Source organism: Chanos chanos, chromosome 8, assembly GCF_902362185.1.
Source record: "Chanos chanos chromosome 8, fChaCha1.1, whole genome shotgun sequence".
NCBI classification, from domain to species: domain Eukaryota; kingdom Metazoa; phylum Chordata; class Actinopteri; order Gonorynchiformes; family Chanidae; genus Chanos; species Chanos chanos.
Window position 1 is genome coordinate 34,961,407 of NC_044502.1, and position 23,615 is coordinate 34,985,021.

A 23,615-nucleotide genomic window follows, 5' to 3' on the forward strand; every position below is an offset into this window, starting at 1 on the left:
AAAAAAAAAGGAGAGAAAAGGATGAATGATTCCCCTGAAACAGCCATGTCTCACATAATGAGCTGAGACCAAAGAAGAGTTGATAGCACTGATTGATCCTGGCGGTTAAATTTAAAACACTGAGTTAGAGGGAGTCCTCTTGATGCCCTCTTGTGTGAATATGATGACCTAGAAATGCACGACATTTTCTTTTTTTTTTCTTTTTCTTTTCTTTTTTTTTTTAATGATAGATTGAATTAAAGCTGTACCAGCGGAAGCAAGGTTAAACATACAACAAAAAAAAAATGCAGGTGATGTACTGGTTTGACCATCTAGGTCAAACAAATACGTCTGTAAGACAACAGCCAGAGGAATGAGGACAACCAGGCAAAATTATCAAATATAAAATAAAAAAAATAAAAAAAATCGGTCTACTCCACTGTCTCTAGACGGGTTTCTTCATCTTTGGTATAAAATATGCCATCTGGCTGCATTTGATCAACAGCTATGAAAGACTAAAGAAATTGTCAACAATTTCCTATTACTATTGCTTTTTGCACACATTTGCTTTTTTTTTTTTTTTTTTTTTTTAATCCATAAGCTCCTATCTATAGTTTGCACTGCCAATATTTTTTTTTCTCCATTGTTTTAATTTTTAATTTTTTTTTTTCGTTTGTTTGTTTGCAATGAGACAAGCAAAGCAGGCTAAAAACACCTTAAAGCTCATAAAAAATATTGCAGATAAAAACATTAATGCCATTTAAAAAAAAAGAAGAGAAACACCACACAATAAACTGCATTTCCCACAATGCAGTGGTTCAACACTTTTCTCTGGTTCTGAAAATGCCACTCTCACTTGTAATCGTCAAGATACTATTTTATTTTCGTTTTCTGTTCTCTCTTTGAAACCCAAAGTTGCCACTGATAATTTAAAATGTCTTCAAAGATCCCTTCACAACACACTGTACAGCTGAAATCATAGATCTCCATTCTGTGCATTGTTTTTGCACTGTTCAATCAGTTCATTTAATAAGTTCTCTCTTTTCGACATGATGTTTGACTGGGAAAAGTCTTTGACGTTCTTGAAATTAAGGCAACAAAGATTAATGAAAAAACATTTAAATCCTCTAGAAAACTAAAATTTAACTCATAGAAAGAATGAAAATAAAAGTAGCTTAGAATCTGAGGAAGACTTGTATATTTTTTTTTTCTTTCACTCTAGAGCTTGCTTCCTCATCTAATAGAAAACTTGCCACAGCTGAAAACCTACCTGCACATTCAAAAAAAAAAAAGAATTTGAAAACTTTGTACTTGTTTAAATTCGTCATTTCACGAAGGAAAAAATCCAGCTTCTTGCTGACAGCAATTTGACCCAAGAGTGAAGCTCCCAGACTGCATCGCTTTCCATTTTGAACTCGATGTATCCAGGAACCATCTCGCTTGAGCCAGGTAGGAAATAAATTCTCTGTGTTTTTTGGTGCCTGTGCAAAGTGAAAACCTCTCCTCTTCCCCCCCGGCTTAACATCATACCCTCTCTGTCATCTGAGTGCAGTCCCCCCCGTCTCAAGGCAATGCAGTCGCGCCAACAATCTCTCGCTCTCGTCCTCCTCTTGTTATCTGAGTAAAAAAAAAGAAAAAACATAAATAAACACTGTTAAGGGTTTACATGGCATGTGAATAAATATGCAGTGGATAGTTATGAAAGTATTTGATTGAATGTTTGAATGTGTTCACAACTAAATACTCACTGCATTAATGAGGAGTAACAGCGTGGAAGAACATGTATAATATTAGATGCATGTAGCAGTTCATATATTTGTGTGTAACGCTGACATTAATACTACCCTAAGACATGTGCTTCTGTAGAGATGTAAACAGTCAAATATATGTCTGATTGAAAGCCTGCTCATATATTTGTGCTTTCAGATACATACTTAGTGGGTTGGTAGGAGTAGGTGGGCGCATGATCGCTGGTGCTCTCCACAGCAAGAGGCTGCTGCTGTCCGCTTGCATCTTGTGAAGAGGGGGCAACCGTCTGCGGTGAGGCCTCTGTCACCACTCCCTGAAAGACAGAAAGAAAGAAAGAAAGAAAAGAAAGTGTAAGCGTACTTCTCACAGACGTGAGGACTAAGTTGGTTTGGAGGCATGGAGCCAAGTGCCGATATGTGAGCGACACGGTTCTTACCTCCACAGAGACAGCTGACGCAGGCACAGCAGTGTACTGGGGAATGTAAGTTCCTTGCATAGGAGCAGCAGCTGCAGCGGCTGTCATGTACTGCAACAGAAGAGACCCAGAGAGATCACAAACACAAAGCAAAGCCTTAGAGTAGAGGCACTCCAAGTCCTGTAACAAAGTCCTATGACCCAAACCCCTTGACTGTAGACTTGTGTTAAAGGTTCAGTTTGTATGAGTCCCTGTTACTGGTCCAGAGCTAGTAGGATGGATATTTTTAGAGGATGAGGGGAACCGGGACGAGGACTCACGGTTCCAGTGGTGCCCAAGGACAGATGATTCATCTGTTGGGTGAGGGGACCCATCATGTTGGCTGGCTGCATGGAGATGGTGTGGTCCATGGCTGGCGTGATCACAGCACCCTGGGGCACAAACGCGGACCAAGCAACAATGTGGGACAAATCTCACAGAAATCAATAGCCATTCAATATCATGTCCAGATGAACTGCGTAACGTTAATGAAGTGGTAGTACAAGAAAGACCTCATTACACATGCGCATACATTACATACACTCACACTCTTTCTTCCCTCTCTCTCTCTCTTCTCCCTCTCTCTCTCACTCACTCAGTCACTCAGTTTCTTTTACCTTCTTTCTCTCTGTCTCTCATGTTTGCCCAGCTGGACTATAGTAGACGCAGTTTACACATGAACACATTAAATAATATGATCCGGATGCCTGTCATCAATACTTTTTATGGGAGGAAATGCATCATTCGTTCTGCAGCACAGACACATTGCCTGCATGCTTATTTATTCTTTTTTTACAGGCTTGCCAGCATGTTCAGAGCATTAACATGTGTGAGTTAAGAGCAACTAATTTGTTACTGCTGACCCCAGCTATTGACAGCTATGTCTGGTGTGAGCAGACACACACACACACACACACACACACACACACACACACACACATCCTCATGTCTTTTGCTGATTAGGATTAATAGAACCACTGGGACTTGCCGTCAGGTAATTTGTTAGAAAGGCAAAGTAAGTCACTGATGTTTTTATATAACAAGGTCATGCTTTCAGAAAGTCCAACTCAGCCTTTGGCACGTCATAAGGTGTCTGAGAGATGCTGCCCTATGTAATGTCCAATCTAAAACTCACTTTCTCTTGGTTTATGTGTTCGAAAGATGTGCTATTCCTGCTTTTTGTCAGCAGAGGTAATGAATCTTTGTAATGTTTTGTATGTGTACGTAGTTTTGATTTATGATTCCTAATTACAAACCAATCCACTCATACATCACTTTAATCTAGATTCACAGAGCAGAAACATGACAAAAACCATGTATGTAAAAAACTTGGTTTTTAAGAGAGATTTGGAGAATCTCATCTGTCAATGACACCTTTCCTACATTAATCTAAAGCACCCTGTCACTAAGGGGGATTTTTCCCATTGCTGTGTAAAATTTAAGTCTTGCTCAGAGGTTTGGCAGAAAAAGCTGGGTGTTTTGTTTCAAACACACTTAGAAAGTCTTTGCTTTCAGCTCTTAGATCAAAGTGCTTATCTGATCTCCACTACTGGGCTCATGCCACACGGCGCAGCACAGAGATGCTAATTTATAATATTTCATGTGTTGTACTGTAGTGTTATGGGCAGATGTGGTGGCTCACTGCCACACTTTTGTAAACGTCTGTAAAGAGTGGGGACCTTTACTGGTATGTATGAACTTTCACACGCGCACAACCATGTACACATACATGAGCACACACACACGAGTACACACACTGAATGTACACGTACACACACACACACACACACACACACATGCACAGTGCACACTCACTCACACTCACACACACACACACAGTGTACACTCATGAGCACACACACACACACACGGTGTACACTCATGAGCACACACACACACACACACACACACATACACACACATAGACACATACACACCAAAACACATGCTCAAACAGATACAGCTGAGAAGCTCGTGTTGTGCTTGTCTGTAAGCGTAGCTCCATCGTGCTGGTGCCCTCAGTGAGGGTTTGTTTGAAGAATAAACTACACAGACACTTGCCGTCAGAAACATTCTGTCTCTATTCCCGACATCAGAAATAAACTGTTCTAACTCTTGCCTACTGCGCTGTGAATCCTTAGTCTCATCTCACAAGCACAGAGCCTCCAGCTAACAACTCCCCCACCCCCCGACAAGCTTTCATAATGAGAAAAGGAAAAAAGAAATCCACACTGAATAATTCTCCTCTCTAATTTACAGCCATATCAGTGTGAGAGTTAGACAGATGATTAAGGGCTGTGTGTGTGCGTGTGTGCGTGCATGTGTGTGTGTGTGTGGTGTGAAAGAGAGAGAGAGAGAGAGAGAGAGAGAGAGAGAGAGGGAGAGAGAGAGAGAGAATGTGTGTTTGTGTCTGTGTGTTAATATACATCCCTCCAGGGGATGTATGCGGAAGCTGTTGAGTGACACTTTGCAAGGATTTTCTGCAGAACACACAGAGGAGACAGACTGTAATTCTTCTATCTTTAAGTCTCTGATTCTCTCCTTTTCTCTCTCACTTTTAGTCCCTCTACCTTTCCCGGGGGGTCTTGAGTTCAGCCTGAACATCCCTGTTCAAACTCAAACAACACACACATCACCATGTGGCCTACAAACTGCAGTTTTTGCTGCCTATTTTTCAGGGTTATCAAACTTCAGACTTAACTAGTCAACACAAACCTCTGTTGACATCTGAGGAAGGGAAAGCTATGCCAGGGGAGCAGGAAGAGAGGGGAAGGAAGGGGAAACTGTTGTGTTTGTCCCTCACAGGTACTGTACTTAAGAAAACAGGGTCCACTGGGAGGATGTTTGATGTAAATCAAAAATGTGCTTGCCACACACAGACTCCCAGATGTGTACACTCACATAGCCATACACACAGACACACGGACACACACGTACACACATGTACACACTCTCCCCCCCCCCCTTCTCTCTGTCTCGCTCTCTCACACACACACACACACACACACACACACACACACACACACACACACACACACACACACACACACACACACACACACACACACACAGGCACAAAGATATCCCATTCCACCACTGAATTCAAGCAAGCAGAATGTGCTGTAAAATGACTTCTGATGGACTCATGATAAACACAATAAATCTTAATTCAAACATTTCACCCCTTTGTCTTGGCAAATGGATTTCGCTCGCAGCGATTTAGGAAGTGCCTAATTTCTTTTTTTTTCTCTCTCTCTCTCTCTCTCTTTCAAATTTTGCGCCTCTTGCGCACTAAGCGGCTTTGCTGCAACGCACTGGAGCCCAGATTTGTTAATGTTCGTTTCCTGAGAGGGATTTGCCCAAGCTTCGCACAAGCATTCTTCCCTCTCTCTTCAAAAAAAAAAAAAAAGAAAAAAAAAGAAAAAGAAAAAGAAAAAGAAAAGAAAGAAAAAAAAAACGGATCTGTAGAAGAGGTTCTGGCAATGAGCATGTGAACAAACAGGCCTCGGTTCGGTCCAGGACTTCTCTGGCTCCCTATAGGCCGACATCTGATCAGGTCAGTCTTTCCCTTGGCTCAGCACGGATGAGCTCAACGTCCCCGCTCTGCTCTCATACTGAACATTGTGTGCTCAGATACACTCTGCCCTGTCAACGCCCTCCACTCACTCTTCCAGCCGCAGCCCACTTTCACTACTTACACTCTGCGCTAGCCAAAACACACTGCTTCTGCCACTCTTTGGGTGAGGTTATTTGTTTTTTTTGTTTTTTTTTACGTTATGTGGGAGCGCATTTATATGCGTGTTTGAATAAGCGATGTCTCTTCATGCTGATGCTGCTGACTTATTCATATAGTTAAACGCTCATATAGGATTCTGTCTGTTTTAGCGTTAGTCTGAGTGTGTCTCTAAGGGTTAGTCGTGTGGGTGAGAGACTGATGCATTCATGCCCTTCTTATATCAATTGCTATCCTTTCAAATTTGCTCTGTTAAAATGGAGCGTAGATTTACATTGGAAATGCGGACTAAAGAGTCTAGGAGCGCGCAAAGTTCTACATTTCTCCCTCATGCGTGGTTGGCTGACAGATCTGCTGGTGGCCAGAGTTCAGGCTCATGGAGAAAAAGTGAGCGAAGACCGCAGCCAGAGCACTGGAGCTTCTGGCTCAAACCTGCCACATCAAAAAAACCAAAGATACAAGATAAGAGCCACAAACAGAGAGGAGAGTACAAAAAATTTAAAAAAAAAATTAGAGTTCAAAAGGCTCTCGTTGTCTGAAGATCTGTTCAAATCCTCATTTACAGCTATGGTCGCCGTAGTCACGTGTCACCACGGTAACTAGCTGCCAAATGCAATGCTGCCTCATGATCACAAAGCTTTTCTTTCTCAGGCAGTTTAATTACCTGCTCTATCTCTTCCCAGGAATAACAACGAAAGAAAAAAAAAATCCCCAGCCTTTGTTTTCTTTCCAGGATTTTCAAATGAGACAGAGATGAGCAAGAGGCTCAGATTGGCTTTTGCAGGAAGTTTCTGTCTTTTTCCATTCCTGGTGGCTGAGATTTTATCTAGCGGCTGCCAAATAATCAGACAGGAGATTTAGTTACCAACACATTTAGAGAATATCATCATTCCACTCATACAAATGCCTCACACACAACTACAGATTATCATTATTCACTTATACAAAGAGAGACAACCATCTGTTTCTCTCAGTCTCTCTTTCTCCCTCGCTTCTCTCTCTCTCTCTCTCTCTCTCTCTCCAGATCATATCCAGATCGCGTAATGCTTTAGTCTGATTTCTCTGTACTCTCATGATTTCCAATACAGCTGACAGAGCTCTTTTTAAAGCTGCTCTCACATGCTGTCAAACAATAGCCCTCACTTACAGACTGACTTTTGGCCAATTAGAGGAAGAAATCTTGGCTTGAGTTCCAGCAAAGCTGAGTTAAGGTCAGCACCAGACTCAATTCCAGTCCCTTAGAACACATCCAGAGGCAGGTCAGGGGTTACCTTTTCATTAAAATCACTAAGGACGGAGAAAAAAAAAATAGGAAAGACTGTTTGTGTGTTTGTGAGAGCGGTGAGTTTTCCAGTGGCCTCCGGTTGCATGTGCCCTTCCTGTCTCTGTGGGAAAGACCGTGAGATAGGGCTGGTCTCTCTGGATCTGAGGAAAATTCTAGAGACAGGGATCAGACAAAGGCTCTGTGGATCTAATCCAGGAGCTCAGACTCTGAGACATGGCAAGCTAACACAGAGCACCGAAAGACAAGAGAAAGAGGACCTAAGGCGTTTCTGAACACAGTAGTGCCCCCATCCAAGCCCTTCCTCTGTCCCCTAATTAATGCTGCTGTTAGGATTTTACCCACTAGGGGGCAGTGAGAGAGTTGGTTTAGATTGATGTATTTGAAGGTAACAACGTTGCTACACAACCATACACTCAGCCACTCATTCACTCACTCACTCACTCACTCACTCACTCTCGCTCGCTCACTCACGCACTCACTCACAAGCACACACATAGTCTTTCACTCCCTCACCTTCTGCTCACTCCCATACCTTTTCCACCACATTTACATTCACTCCATCCACACCTTCCATCTCCATCTAACATTCACTGAAAATGATGGTGTAACAGCTGGGCTGGACTTACAGTAGGTTGCATAACGTACTGTTGGTGAGGCATCCATGATGTACTCTGGACCTGTGTGAGTGAGGAAAGGAGGAACGTCTGTCATTAATTTATCTGCACTAAAGTCCACTTCTCTCTCCGCCTTAAGTTCTCCAGGAAAAAAAAAAACAAAAAAACAAAACAAAACAGGGGTAGCAGAAAGTAATACGGGCTGATAATTACAGAGGGATATGAATGCGGCAGAGAGCGATATTGTCTGATAATTACAGCACTGCTGCTGCAGTTTCATCATCAAAGCCTGTTCTGCTTAAAAATTCACCTCTTTCATCTGCTTTACTTTAGAGCTCATTTCCTTACCTTAACGGAGTCATCTCCTGTAGCCATGTTGATTTTATTTCAAACAAAAAGCTCACACAGAGCGAGATATTGAGTGATTTGACATTCTGCGAGGGGCGTTTGTGCTATAAAAATGTGAGCAGGAGAGAAATATATGTTCATGTTTTACTTTTTTTTTTTTTTGGTGTTTAATCGTGGGCGTGATTGTTTGTACGTCAAGTGAGGACGGTTGAATTGCCTATTCTGCCGACGGAGAAAAGTAGAAGAACTTTCTGGATCTTTCCTCAGTAGCCTGACCTTTTTGAAACCCTCCTTTCAGAGAACAAAAAAAAAACTCTAGTGCCAGTACAGAATGTAAGCAAACACCTCATCTCTCTCTGACTGCTTAAAGATTCATGTTCTCTTTCCCTTAACCAGAGGCTGAAATAGCGGGTCAAACACTACTCTTATTCCATTTTTCTTACTTTTCAGAGATGAATAGAGGTGGTGCAATATTGATTTCCTGTCTGCTTAGATTTGAGTAATTTTTTTAGTGTTTACTGCAGTTTGGGATTCAATATTAATTTTGCTTGTTTGTGATAATAACATGGTGTATCACTATTTGCAGCAAGTTAAGGTTGGAGTCAATTCTGGATTTAAATGAGAATTAATCACTTATTCTAATTCAGTTCTTGGAATCTCAATCGGAGCTGGAATTGACACTAGTGTTTTTGCAATGTAGTGTAGGAATTTCAGGACACATCTCAAACTGATGATATTTCATGGAATTCCAGAACCAAGAGAGGTACTGTCTGCAATTACTAAAAATAAATTAAATTACAGGCAATCAAATGAAGTAAAATACGTTGAATTTCATGTTAAAGACTAGCTTCTCTGATCGAAATATCACTTGATAAGTTAGTAAGAGTAAAACTTTAAGTTTTACAGACTTTTATTCATATTAATTTTTCAGTTTGTAATTTATAGGTATGTTTCTAGAAACTGAGCAATTTTTAATCGAAAATAAATTTGTACAGTACTTTTTTCAGATATCTTTGAACCGTTCTGTTTCAAATTTCACACAAACATTCAAAATATCCAAGCCATGTCCAAACTGTGGCGTCTCATCACCAATAATGATTTAAATTGGATTTCATGGAATTTGGTTCAATTCAACCTCCTGCAATACCAGGCCAATTCCACACCTATCTCCTCTTTGTTTTTTTACAGTCCGTAATTTGAACTGGGATTAATTAATTCATGAACTGACCCCAGCCCTGTGAATGTTAATTCAGTTCTGCCTAACAAGGGAGGTGGTGGATGGTGTTAATGGTGGTGGTGGTGGTGGTGTGTGTGTGTGTGTGTGTGTGTGTGTGTGTATACCTCCTTGTGTGTGAAAGCCAGGTTCTCATGAGGGCAGGAGGAGACATGAGACCTGGCAGGCTGAGTCTACCTCCAGTCTAACATTGTTTTGTTTACTTTAGTTAAAACCTAATCAATTGGGGCTGTTAGCATTGACTGTTTACTCGCTCTCCGTAAATGCAGCTCTGGATCTGTGTGTTAATAGGCTTTGCCGACAACAGAGCAAACAAAGGAAGAATATGAAAATAATGCCTTCTAACTCTTCTTTTATCTTTTGGACGCATCTGCGTCTGCGTTAGGGCAAAACTGTAAACGCTTGCTTGTAAAGTGTGAGTGTGTGATTGTACCTGATATGTGGAGACAGGAGAAGCTGCAATGAAGGGTGTGATTGACGTCTGAGCAATCATGCGGTTTGTGGAGATGCTGTATGGTGGAGAGTAGAACCTGGAGAGAAGGACAGACACAAACACACACACACACACACACATACACACACACACACACACACACACACACACACACACACACACACACACACACACACACACACACACAGAGACACACACACACATTCTTCATCAAGCCTGTCACACCATGTGCTGAACTGTAACCTTGTAAAAGGTAGCGTGTGCTTCTGTTTAAGAAAGTGACTAATCTTACATGTTCCACAGAGAAACACATAGGACACTTTCTCATTTGGTCTGTGAGCTCAGTTTAACGCGTTCTGCTGGTTTCATCCTTGAAACCCACTGAGTAAAGTAACATCACTAATGACAACGACACATAACCTTTCACTTTGATTCTAACTTTTCCAAATATTCTCACTCTGCTCTCTTTAAGTGATATGCTTATCAAAATCATGGATGTGTTTGGTCCTGTCAAAACTGCATGTGTGTGTGTGTGTGGGTGTGTGTTAATACATTTTGTAAAACCGTGTGAGTTCACAGATAAGCTGGAGTGCGGTAGAATGCCTGAGCAGAGCTTTATTTATCATTGTGTACCTAGAGCGGACATGTTTCATCTGCTAGCCCTGTTGCTATGCTGCTATCGATTGGCGTGTCTTGCCCGTGAGTAATGGAGCATAGGGAGTGAAACGCTGTCTGCTCGCTGAGCTTCCACTCCCCAACGCCTCAGCCCTGACACAAGACAACCACACACACACACACACACACATAAAAAAAAACCCTCGCGTGAGCATGCGACCAATTAAAAAGAGGAATACAAATCTGGAGGGATGGACGGAGGAAGCCTGTTCGATATCCATATCTAGACGTGTGGCATCTCATGGCATTTTTCATAGTGTTTAATTATGCAGCGTGCAGAAAATGGCGGGGAAGCCGCGGGGGTTATTTATGCTAGCCATTAGCTGCTACAGCCAGCTATCAATAAGACGACATGGCCCATTAAACAATTAGAAACGTCTAATTGGTAACAGAATATAAAACTCGCAAACCAAAATTGTGTCGCTATTATATGACTCCAGCTGAAGACAAAGACATAGAAACAGAGACGGGAGAGTAAAAAAAGAGGGGGAGAAAAAAAAAAAAGGTGAGGGCTCCCTCTCTCTCCTTTACTCTTATTTGTTCCTTCATACTGATTCACAGCCTTCTTTATATGCTGCTGTAGTATGTTTCTATAAGGGGTCTCTCTCTCTCTCTCTCTCTCTCTCTGTGTCTGTGAGCATTAGTGCTGCGTCAGGGGCTTGGGGTGAGAGTAAACACCTGACGGAGGTGACTGCTGTGACAGTCCTCCAGAGGCCGGATCAGAGGCAGGGCTACGGGCGGAGCGGCCGGAAGAGCCGGGCTGGGAAAAGGGCTCCGATTTCCCTTAACACAGCAGCCAGCACCCAATGCTGTAACCGATACCTGACGAAAGACTTACACCGCCACTGCAACACTGGCACAAATACAAATCCCACACCACAATGTGGGTGTATCTGTACATGTGTGCGTGAGCGTGTGTGAGAGCGTGTGAGAGCGCGCGCGCGTGCGTGTGCGTTTGTGTGTGTGACTCCTACACGACATTCCAATTCTCTTCTAAACTGTTTGTCACAGCCTCACCAAGAGAGTGAGTTGTCAAAACAGCGGGAAGAAGATATAAAGGAGACTTACCCGTTCTGCATTGCAGTGGGATCATAGGTTAACGCCATGCCGCTCTGAAAACGTAAAGGACAAACAGATAAAAAAAAAAAAAGAAAAGAAAAGAGAAAAAAACTGAGCAAAAGATTATTTTTTTTTCCATACAGAGAAAAGCTAAATATCAGGGAGACAGTGGTTGTAAAATGCACTGAGTAATGTCAGTGGCAGAGCGGGGTTGTCTGATAGAGTCGGGCCAAATGCTCTTTATATCTTTAAAAGCGCAGCCAAGCTCATAGCGCTAGATCTATTACCCTTAGAGAGGTTCGTTTAGAGTGAGAGCAGGGCACCGAGGCTGGCCGGGCCCTCCTCTGATACAGCACACCAAAGTTATTTAGTATTTACAAGGCTGCGGGAGGCATTGCTCATATTGACACTGCCACAGCGGCTAAGTGAATGAGAGCAGAGACTCGGCTATGGGCTCTGGATTGAATTTGTGAACGTCTCTTTGCCTTTACACAGATCAGCTTCTATGTACTGTAACCTGCAGGAGGCCAAATGCCTCTCAGCAGGGGTAAAAAAAAATGCCCAAAAAAACCCAAAAAACGCTACAGTGTTGTAGAACGACCACTAGCGATGGGCCCAGACCACAGTTCTTCGGTTCGATTCCCTGTTTGTCATGACTCAAATGGTTTGCTTTGCACCAGCGGTACTGATGTTTTGGTGGGAAAATGGAGACAAAGGCACCTGTATGAACATTTTGAGCCAAAGTTCTGTCTGCAGCCAGCTATTCATAACAGACCCTCAGTGCTGGTATCTGGGCACGCTTCCCGAAAAGCTGCGTCATGCCAACCGGCAACTGCGGCTCACCGTGGAATGGCTGCTGCCAGCCTGCCGTTCTCTGACCCCCCCTTTCCCTCCCCTTTGCACGTCTCTCGGCCGGGCTCAATTTTCGGGAAAAGGAGAGGAGAGATTAAACGGCTGACTGAGAAGCAGGGGACTTAAACATGGCCAGATGTCTCTGTCAGTCAAAAACCTACCCACCTCCCCTACCCTCCTTTCCCTCCCCTGGTCTTTCCCTCTCCTCTCCTCTCCTCTCCTCTCCTCTCCTCTCCTCTCCTCTCCTCTCCTCTCCTCTCCTCTCCTCTCCTCTCCTCTCCTCTCCTCTCAGTCCCCCCCTTTTTTTGCCCTCCAGCCTACACAGAGGGCAAACGCTTTGGCTGAGTCTCTTCATCTCACCACTGCTATTGCTGCTGTTGTCGATGCCTTTGTCTGTAGTTGTTACTGTCTCATCTTCTTTGAGGCTGTAGGCTTTTGTAAACTCATGTGTTTTCTTTCTTTCTTTCTTTCTTTCTTTCTTTCTTTCTTTCTTTCTTTCTCTCTTTCTTTCTTTCTTCCTTTTTTTTTTTTTGGCATGGCAGGTCAATGGTTGACTTGAAAGGAAAGGACGGTGAAAGTGCTGAGAGTGTAGGATGTGAGGACTCTGAGCCTCAGTTCTCACCTCGCCTTCCCGAGGCCACGGTCGACCGTTCTGAGGGTATTTGCTGGGATTCTGACGCTTTTTCTGTCCGCCATCTGCAAACTTACACAGAAGAGGCTCCGTAGGGGCTGTAGAAGTGAAGAGAGAAAGAGAGAGAAGAAAAGAGAGAGTGTGAGAAACATCAGTCATCCAGTCTGGAGAGAGTGGGAGAGAGAGAGAGAAAGTGATCCCTAAAGGTCAAATGCAGCAAGTCTGAGGAAGAGGTCATGACCTCAACAGCTTCAGTCATCAGCGGTTCTAACGAAAAAGGGAAATGTTACACCTGAGATATCTTAGCCATCCCTGCAGAGTCTCTGGAGGAGTAGGGGAAAAAAAAAAAAACCCTGTGGTCTTTTGAAGTCCAGTGCTTGCACCCCCCCCCCCCCCCCCCCAACCCCTTCCCCATTCCCATTATTCTGTCCTCTCCCCACATCCCCTCTCTCTGCAGAGGTTCTCAGACGATCGCCTCCACATTTGGCCAGCGTTCCCTACGCAACCCCGACATCAAAAACAACTCCACTGGCAGCCCTTCAAAGAGCATAGCTTGATATTGTTGAAATAATAAACGGCATAATCGTGATGGTAAATACCTTAAACATCGTAATGATTGGAATCACGACAGCCAAGAGCGATATCTTGAAAGCATAACAAAGTTATTTTATTTTTCTTTATTTGTGGCAATGCATATCTCACAAGGAAAAAAGGAGTGAAAATGGCAGGGTGGGGGGTGGGGGGGGTGCTGAAGTTTACTTAAGCACTTATAGTACAAGTCATGAGTCTTAATGTGGGTGCAAAGCATTTCACACAGTTACGCTCCAAAAGAGCAAAGCAGGACAGCAATTTCTCCATCCAACCATGTCTGTCTTTCTCTTTCTCTCTCTCTCACACAAACACACACAAACATACACACACATACACACACATGCACGCACGCACGCACGCATGCCCGCACGCACGCACGCACGCACGCACACACGCACACACACACATACACACACACAACTAAACAAATAATCACACAGCAATTAGTATAATGTGAAGAGCATGCTGAAGCACATTCATTTTTAAGGGCCTGAAAGAGTTTAAACATAAAAAAAAAATGTGTTTTCCGCTGAAACAATCCAGACACACTGCTGCTGAACTGGCTGTTTTTTTTTGTTTTTTTTTTTTATTTCCCTCAGCAACCAGAAAAACTCATTTTAGAAGAGCCAAACTTCTGCAATGATATAATCTGGCAGAAGAATACAACATGGGTCCTGAGTTCTACCTTGTGTGGTCCAGACAGCCAGGATGACTAATCCAGCCTGCAAGCACAATGACTTTACTCTCACCTCTGAAAGTATGTTAGTGAATTGCTGAAAAGATTCCCTGTTTTCAACGCCACAACAACAGTTTTCCCCAACACCCTTCCTTTACGAAAACATCACATAAACAAACTTTTACACAAATATTTCTCTACTCTGCATCTGCTTTTACTTAGATATAGCTCAGGTATACGGTTTATTATATTAAATAATGCACTTACGACACACCGACAAACAAAAATGGCATTACAAAATCAAATATTTAAGAGAGTCTTGTTTTTCTATATACTTCTTGTGTGTGTGTGTGTGTGTGTGTGTGTGTGTGTGTGTGTGTGTGTGTGTGTTTGAGTGCGTGTGTGCGTGTGTGTGTGTGTGTGTGTGTGGGGGGGGGGGGGCAGGGGTTGATATTCCTGTAAGACCGAATTATTGAAAAGAAGAGCAAAAAACAGATCAAAGGTCTGTTTTTTTTTTTAAATGCACAGGTGCATATTACAAAACAATGAGACAAATGTTTGTGATTAACATCCTTTCAGGTTTCTTTCTGGTTTGGATGGCTAGCTTGGAGGGACAGTAACAGGGGATAAAAACACGCACATACACACACGCACACACACACACACACACACACGCACACACACACACACACAGATACAGATGCACCAGCATATGGGCACGTTGACACAAACAGCAACACTCACACACGTCTGTGTGTGTGTGTGGGTATGTTAGTGTGATAGACATTAGTAGAGGGTTTCTGATGAGTGAACCTCAGTCTCTGAGCTCCACCTGCGTGGCTCATGTCAATCTTCACCTGAGGTCCTATCATCACGTTCACATTACATCCCTGCTGTCTTGTTAAGATAAGACTAGCGTACAAGGAGAGCCCTTGTGTTGATCAGACTGAACAGGGAGTCTACAGACCACATCACAGCATAACAGAACACACACCGAATGTTAGCGCAAGCCTTTCTCCCTCCAGCCGCAACTGCATCATCCCATAGTCTGCATCTCAAATAATACGACTTTGTTTCAACTGAGTCTGGGAAAAACAACAGAAAAAAAAAGAAAAAAAAAAAGAGTCTTGTTCACTAAACGTCCACCCAGCAGTGTGGGAAAAAGCATAGTTTAAAATAACAACCAGGGCCACTGTAAAGGGGCAGAAGATCTTACAGAGGGCAGTACGCTTTTTGGAGCCATGAAAAATAACAGGGGTGTTTTTACACATAGTTTCTGCTTTTGCTTTGTTTTGGCTTTTTGCTGCGGTCACTTAGGTTTCGTTGATCCAGAAGTGGTTACCCGAGGGCATACGAAGGGATGAGAACGGCATCGAACCAAACCTGCATGTTGAAGCATCTCTGTCTAATGCAATCTCTCATATCCCCAAGACATGGAACGCATCGGGGGAAATCAGGCATAATACAAAAGACAACAAAAGCTCCCAACATCCCTTCACCCCAGAACTTCTAATTGAATCATCTCTTCCCAGGTTATGAGAAGAAGCCGAAAACTAGCTGATGCTACATCTATTTCTTCGTGCTGACAAACCAAACCATGCTTTGCCAGGGGCGGAGCTTAGCTTGTTATGCCTAGTGGGTAAGAAGTTACGATAGTCAGGAGGGTGGCTTACACTAACGAGAAAATGTTTATTAAATCTCTGGCTTTTATTCATCTATTCCCAGAGTATCACGCTTTTTAAATTATGTTATGACGTGATCTTTGTGACCTCCTCAGGGGAAACCACACACACACATCTGGACTGTTATGAGGTTATGCCAAAACGCTCCGCAAACCCTTTCTGACCGACTAATGAACCGGCAGCCAATAGCAAGGCATCACAATAGAGATAGCTAGAATACTGAATTTAACCTGAAGAAAATGAGTCAGACCTTGCAGCGTATGGACGAAAACCTCTTTTCTATAACTCAAGCGCAAGCCTGTTCTTTCCTACTCTGTATCTTTCTCTCTTTTGCTCAAACACATGCATACACAGACACACACAGACGCACACAGACACACACAGACGCACACAGACACACACAGACACACACAGACACACACAGATGCACACAGACGCACATACACATATATACATGCATGTGTGTGTGTGTATATGTGTGCGTGTGCGTGTGCGTGTGTGATTTCATAAGTGTTTCCATAACATTTACCCAAGCAGACAGCTCTGACCACATGTATTTCCAAGCTGTTTATTAACTCTGGGTCACGGCACTGCAGATATTCTGTTAGGGAGGGAGACAGTAGAGAGGAGGGGCTTGGGGGACGGGGTGGGGTGGTGTGGGGGCAAAGACATGTGTTTCTAATCCAGGGCCAGGCGTCCGGCCTGCCAGTTCCCGCTGGGCTCCCACACACCTCCAGCTCTCTCCGTGGGCGGCAGACATTCCTGCCGCCACACCACGCCTTTGCTTCAGCCTCTCCCAAAAGTTTTTTAACCGGGCTGCCCCGATCCCTAACCCCCCTCACCCTGGCCTGGTGCTGAGTATTGGCCTCCTCCACCACCTTTCATCTGTTCTCCATCTCTTCACTGCCCCAACCCCACAAGTCAGCCTAGCCTCAGTCCACTGTAATCCAGCCCTCTCCACAGCAAAAAAAACAGTTCTGGGAGAAAGCTATTACTTGAGGGATGAGACTCGTTAACCGCCACTGCATTAATCTGAGATCTGTAACACAGAGGGGAGTTTGGTGGCAAAACATCTCGTTTTTCTCTGTCTGGTTTTGCAGTTTTTCCAAAATCACCACTGGGGTCAACTGAAGGGCACTACTGAGTGATGTTCACGGTGGGATCACATAGAGTGTTGTGGTGGTCAAACTGACAAGCTGACAAGTTGACATCTAACCCTGGAAGAATGGAGGTCTTTTGGGGGGCTGAGGTCAGTGGAGATCCCCTCTCTAAGGTATGTAAGCTTGGTGCCAGACTCAGACACTGGAGCCGTGGTTTTGTTTACTAGTAGGGGGAGCACTGTTTTCCCTGGCACTGTGTGCTCTCTGTTTGAGGCGTGGGTGGGCGGAGTGTAAGACCCTGACAACGCTGGTGTCTGCATGCCGCCCACACACTAATAGCAGTCGACGCACGTCTGTTGTTTTCCTGCCAGTACTTCACTAGACTTTACTAAACAGGCTACAACAATTAGGTATGTAGAAGACGCACGAATGCAAAAATACAATTTTTAGAGGTGCCGCAGTACATTACAGAACAATAAACTTGACAATTCTCAGTGAATACTGTAACCTTGAACATTAAACTCAACTTCATTAGGTATACAGTTTGTAGGAAAGTACTAGGTACCACGATAAGGGTGTGTAGGTGTTCTGAGAATATGTGTGCGTGTGTGTGTGTGTGTGTGTGTGTGTGCGTGTGTACGTGTGTGTGTGCGCGTGTGTGTCTAAATTGCTCTAAATGTAAAGTGGAAGCTTGCCTTTAGACCACTCTGCTTGGACTCCCTGTGGAGTTCTGGGCTTGGACGTTTTCCACACAGCTGCAAGAGTGGAGCCGAGCTGGATGTTTCACACTGCAAAACTCCTACATTATAGAACATAGTTGTGGCTTTGAATTATATATTTGGTCCATTTTCGTTTGTTTCCGTCCTCTCTATTTGAATGATATGCTACCTCTGGCATAGCAAAAGTGTTCTGGGGAATATTTGGAGAGGAAAGGTTGTTGTGCACCTGAGAGGCAGAAGAGTACAGAGCATGAAGCAAGAAGTGACAGTGTAGAACGGTCAAGAAAGAGGGACCAAAGAAAGACAGAGCGTTCCCAGCTCATCCCCTCTAGCAGAACACAACGTGCCAGCGCGGTGACGAGACAGGGTCTGGAAATCCGATCCGCGGAAAACATACTGCTGCTACAAGCAAGTTTAAGATGAAAGACCAAGTCCGTGGATGTATTTGAGTATGGTGTAGAATATTCAACGATACGTCGGAGAAAAGAATGCCCAAAACACCCCCAAAAATAAGATGATACTCGAAACGCTTCGAGTGAACAGCTCCGGCGCCATTTAGAAACTGAGCCGTCCCCAATTTTTTCAACGGTTTAGAAGTATGATACAGTTTGGAAGAAAAGTCGATCGGGGGAAAGACAAAAACAAAAAAAAAAAAAAAAGAGAGAGGTTCAAAAATATAGTGACCCCATTTAACTCTGAAAAAAGAAAAGAAAGAGGCTGTCCAGGATTAGAGATGGAAAAGCAGAGATTGCACTCCTCTCCAGTTTGTTTGTTTGGCAAAAAAAAAAAAAAAAAAAAGGGCAAATAAGAGTGGACTGTTTGACATCTCCTCTCCATGGAGACCAGAGCAGAGACAAGCAGGGAAGGATGCGGGAGACACCACATGGAATACAAACACTGCATAATCAGCTTAGGGCTCGCCACTTCCTGCTTTTTTAATGGGCTTGTCTCAATTTGTTTTCTCTTTCTTTCACTCTTGCTCGATGGGCGCTGGATGCCTGTGCCAGACCGTAAAAAACTGCATTGCCAAAAAACTTTAATAGTGGTCAACTGTAGTCCCTCCCCACCTAGTCCCAAAACCACAAAGCTGGTCCCAAAACCACAGAGAGAGAGAGAGAGAGAGAGAGAGAGAGACGGAGAGAGGGAGAGAGAGCAAGACAATGAGGGAACAGAAGAGAGAGAAACAGAGAATGAGAGACAGTATGAAATACTTTAATGCAGAGGTTTTTCAAGTCTATGTGTCCACCGTTAAAAGCCAGGGGTCAGAAATCACACTCTGCAGAATGACAAATTACTATTATCCACATAGCAGAGTAAAAGATATAACACATGAACTTATCTCTTAAAAGACTTCTAAAGCCATTTAAAAGGCACACTTAAAACCAGAATGTCTTTGGCAGGTCATTGAGCAGTGAGTCCGACTCCTGTTGTGTGGGGATCTCATCACTGATTTAGACACGCATGACTCATCCTCTCAAGCTACAATTAAAGCTTCATAAAAGAAGGCACATTATGATATTGCATCTTAATGGATGTTCCTCTCAAAGGCTGAATCCGTCTGTGGTCGTGTCGCTATCTCCTGCTAGCTCAAATGCACACAGGGGTTATTAAAGTACGTTGGATCAGATAGTTTTTTCTGAAAAAAAAAAAAAGGATCATTTTCCTGTGAACTCCTCCTCATTATAATTCTATCTCATATAAATGTGATAATCTCGGCTTGCTTCTGTTTGTGTCACCAAGGAGCTAAATCAATCACTCTAGTACTGAGCCATGGAAGAAATAAAGCAATAAAGTATTGCACTGGCACGAAAAAAAAAAAAAAAAGAAAAAAAAAAAAAAAAAGGAAGAAAATACTGCAGGCAAGATGTTTGCTTACAGTGAACCACCATAAAAGCTATTTTCTGTCTTTTGTTAGGAATTGCTATGGTTTGAATTACTCGCAACAAAACAAGCGCCAAAAATAATGATCGTTCGTAACGCACCTTTCACACACAAATTCAGTTATCGCTGTAAATGGGAGAGATGTCAAAAAATGAAGGTAGGCGAGGCAGGGGGATAATAAGCAAAATCAACACTAATCTTTACGTACAGTAAATCCGTTAGACAGGCTGATTTCACGTTTGGTTACAGGAATTCTGAATGTCTCCATTGCCTTGTACTAACTCAGGCACTGGGATGTAGTCTTGCTATCTGAGATATAGCTAATGGGTTTCATTGACAAGCTAACCGAACACGACCTTGTGTTCATACTTGAAATCAGTAGGCATATTACGAAAAAAAAAAAAACTCACTTCAAACAACCTGCCTTTGCCAAACACACCTGCTCCTACAGGGCTAAAGCACCAGGTGTGTGTGTATGTGTGTGTGTGTGTCTGTGTGTATGTGTGTGTTTTGATCACAGAGCATGGAGTACTGCACTGAAAATGCCTATTCCTGATCTAAAAGTTGATGTCGGTCAAACTCATTTGGGTGGAGACATCAATAAGGGGGGGGGGGGGGGGTGGTTCAAGTCCTCTATAGGGCTCTATTTGAAGTCTGTTTAAATGAGGGCCCACAGAAAACATCATAAAGATTTATACGCATGCTCTGGTATGACGAGATCGCTGTGGAATCGTGGCGTGTAGGAACATTCCCTGCTTTGAGGTTATGGGCATAATATTTGTCCTTTATGAGTTTTTCAAAAACCATCGATTTGACGCACGTTCCAGCTCTCGACACGGACCTCGGTACGGAACACAAGGTTATGTACCACAAGTGTGTTACATTAATGAGGTTCATATTCTCCCAGACACAAACATCAGCCAGTGATAAAACACAGCAAGATGATCTAATATATATGCCTTAAAGATGATTTAAAACATCCCTGTCATATACCGCTGTGGAGGCTGTGGTGACTTCAGCAATCACACGAAGAAGACAAGTGCATGTGTCCCCAATAAATAAAATCTAAGCTGCCCTAAAGTTTAGCATCCAAGGCCATCATCTACAAAAGGTTTGGAGAGGACTCAGAAACAAGACTTGTACTTGTCCTAGATGTAAATGCGTTCCTGCATTCTTTCCTGATCCCACATCCTGTTTTTTTGTGTTTTGGATTGGAAATGAAAGTGAAAGGGGGGAGAAGGGCGGTGGGGGGATGGGGAGGGGTGGGGGGGGTGGTAGTGGGGGCGAGAGAAAGAGAGGCGTGCCAGAGCCCATTACACTCCCATGTTAGGCCAGAAAAAATAAACAGCTTCATTAGTACATTCTCCATATAGCAGCTCTCTCCCATCGCATGTGACTCTCATAAACACAAGGGGACCATGCACAAGAGGGGCCAAGCCGGTACTGACACCTGAGGACAAAGCTCAGTGCTCATTAACACTCCAAAATCTGTCACGCTTCATCCGAAATAGCACATGCCCGTTTTTACGTGCACACCCCTTAGAAGATCGTCCAACAAGACCTCATAATTGGCCAGTCACACAGGAAGTGACTTCAGAGGAGCAGACAGCCACAATGACTGAAACAAAACACTCAAATTTCACTGCGTAACACATAACAGTGGTTCGCTGTTCGTTTTCCAAAGTTTCCCTGCACTGTAAAAAATTCGTTCGTTTTTTTTTGCTCTGTCCTTCTGTTGACACACCTGATTCAACTCATCAATGTTTTTAAATGAGCTGATGTGTTGAATAAGGTTGTTCACTTATTTCACCTAATGGACTGACTCAGGTAAAACAACCATTGGTGGATTAGAACAAAAAATACACCGGGCCGGGGAGGGGGGCTTACAAAGGAGACTGAAAAACAATGCCATGTAATCACTGGCAAGGAATTACAAAAGGCAGCAGTCACTTTGAAATGACCAGAAATGGATTTGGAACCTTAGGCTCCATTTCAGCAGAAAAAAAGGGGGCTCAAGCGTGTGCAAACAGAGCATTTGAACAAACAGTATCTGTTAGATTAAGAAATGAAATGAAATGAAACGAGACCCTGGCTCTGGGATATGTAACCCCCCCCCCCCCCCATCCCCCACCCCCTTCACCCTTCCCTCCCTCCCCACCACCAGCTCTACAAGCAAACAAATCCTCTGAGAGCAAGACTTTCTGGCGGCTTGATTTCCCAATCTCACAGGCATTAGTGGGTATGGCGCTAAACTATTTGACGGGTCACCCCACCACCACTCTGGCCTTTCACAGTGTGACAGGTCCTGTAATTCACACTGGCCCTGCCGACAGAGCCAAACAGCGCGGCTGGAATGGCTCTTTCTCACTTGGGGGGATGCAAGCATATCTGCTCAGCCATAATTTGGCAAGGCTAACTCAAGGCTAAGCAAAGGGACACGTCAGATTGGTTATCAGCCAGCAGGGAGAAGCCCACCCTCTAACCCCCTACCCCACCCCCTCCGCTCCACCCCTCCCCAACCCCTCAAGCTCCCAAGCTCCATTTCTCTTTCTCCATGCACAGATACCCTCTTAAGATGATGCTCAGCTGAACAGCTGTGATTTGGGGTGGAGGGGGGGGGGTGGGGGGTGGGGGGGGGACCCAATTCTCCACACAAATTTTATTAAGGGAGTGAGTGTTGTGGTGTGTTCTTCTGCCCACACCCAGGCACTCCCTGATGTCTGTAATCTAATGAGCACAGGCCATGAGAGTAAAAGATGGAGGGGCTGTACAGATTTGATTTACGGGCACTTCGTCTGTGGATAGGGCTAAAGATCTCAGTCAGGGAATACAGAGGAGCTCTTGGAGATTTCTGGCGATACCCCAGTCATTGGAGTTCAGTGGGTGCCCAGCGCCTGGAGGTGAGCCAAGACACCAGTGTTATATAGTCTCTATCATTATCTCACACGACATCAGCATTTTGCCTAAGTGCATGCGTAATTATGAGAGCTTGAAGAAGCTCTAGATGGCTCCAGTGTGGCCCATTATCTGCTTGTGTAAGTTGGAAAACAATAGCAACCCCAAAAAACCTCCAAAACCAAGCAAAAATAAAAGCTACCTCACATCCACTCAATAGCCCATATGAGAAGGACAGAGAGAGAGAGCGAGAGAGAGAGAGAGAGAGCGAGAGAGAGAGAGAGAGAGAGAGAGAGAGTACAGGAAGGAGAGAGTGAGAGAGAAGGGAGTGCAGTATAAAAAAGACAGCAGAGCTGAAATAGCTTTCACCACCTTGCATCTGGACGATGACACACAGTATTCAAAACAGTGTCCAGCAGGGAAAGCAGTACACAGCTCTCTTGAGCAGCTGGTTGAGATGAGTTGAACCATACAGCCAGCACTTCAACTCAGGGAGGGAGATTTTTTTTTTTCTTCTTCTTCTTCTTCTTCTTCTTCTTTTTTTTTTTGCATTCATGGGACAGAGGGCTCTTTTGTGCACATTGGGGAAGGGTGACCTTTTCCATCCCTGTGCTCCATGACTCCCATTTCTCTCTCAGCCAGGCGGGCTAAAGGCAGACTGGAATGAATGTAGCCTTGGGCAGGAACTGAGAACTCTCTAGGCTGCTGACAATCAAATGCCATAGACAGAGGTAGCTGGAAGCACAGGGGCCTTAAGCAGTGCAGCTGTAGTGTGTGTGTGTGTGTGTGTGTGTGTGTGTGTGTCTGTGTGTGTCTGTGTGTGTCTGTGTGTGTCTGTGTGTGTCTGTGTGCATGCATATGCTGCACAGATCCTGTGAAAATTATGGAAGTTCTTAGATTAAGTGTGACAGGGGACAATTGACCATGACCAAAGCCAATAAATATCACTGTAAAGTAAAGGCAGGAAATACATTCTTGGGTGAAGACTTCTCAGGTCAGGTTTA

General features: G+C 43.8%; 1 protein-coding gene across 1 annotated transcript in view; it reads right to left on the reverse strand.

Annotated features, from left to right (window-relative positions):
* Positions 1–1,171: 1,171 nt before the first annotated feature.
* The window catches only part of rbms3 (RNA binding motif, single stranded interacting protein), an 89,464-nt gene continuing 67,020 nt past the window's right edge, over positions 1,172–23,615 (reverse strand). The window contains exons 7-14 of the mRNA XM_030782011.1: positions 13,059–13,165; positions 11,594–11,637; positions 9,830–9,926; positions 7,827–7,877; positions 2,464–2,574; positions 2,165–2,254; positions 1,914–2,041; positions 1,172–1,596 (exon numbers count right to left, since the gene is read on the reverse strand). Coding sequence (XP_030637871.1) covers positions 1,593–1,596; positions 1,914–2,041; positions 2,165–2,254; positions 2,464–2,574; positions 7,827–7,877; positions 9,830–9,926; positions 11,594–11,637; positions 13,059–13,165 — 632 coding nt within the window. The 3' untranslated portion in view covers positions 1,172–1,592. The remainder of the gene's footprint in view (positions 1,597–1,913; positions 2,042–2,164; positions 2,255–2,463; positions 2,575–7,826; positions 7,878–9,829; positions 9,927–11,593; positions 11,638–13,058; positions 13,166–23,615) is intronic.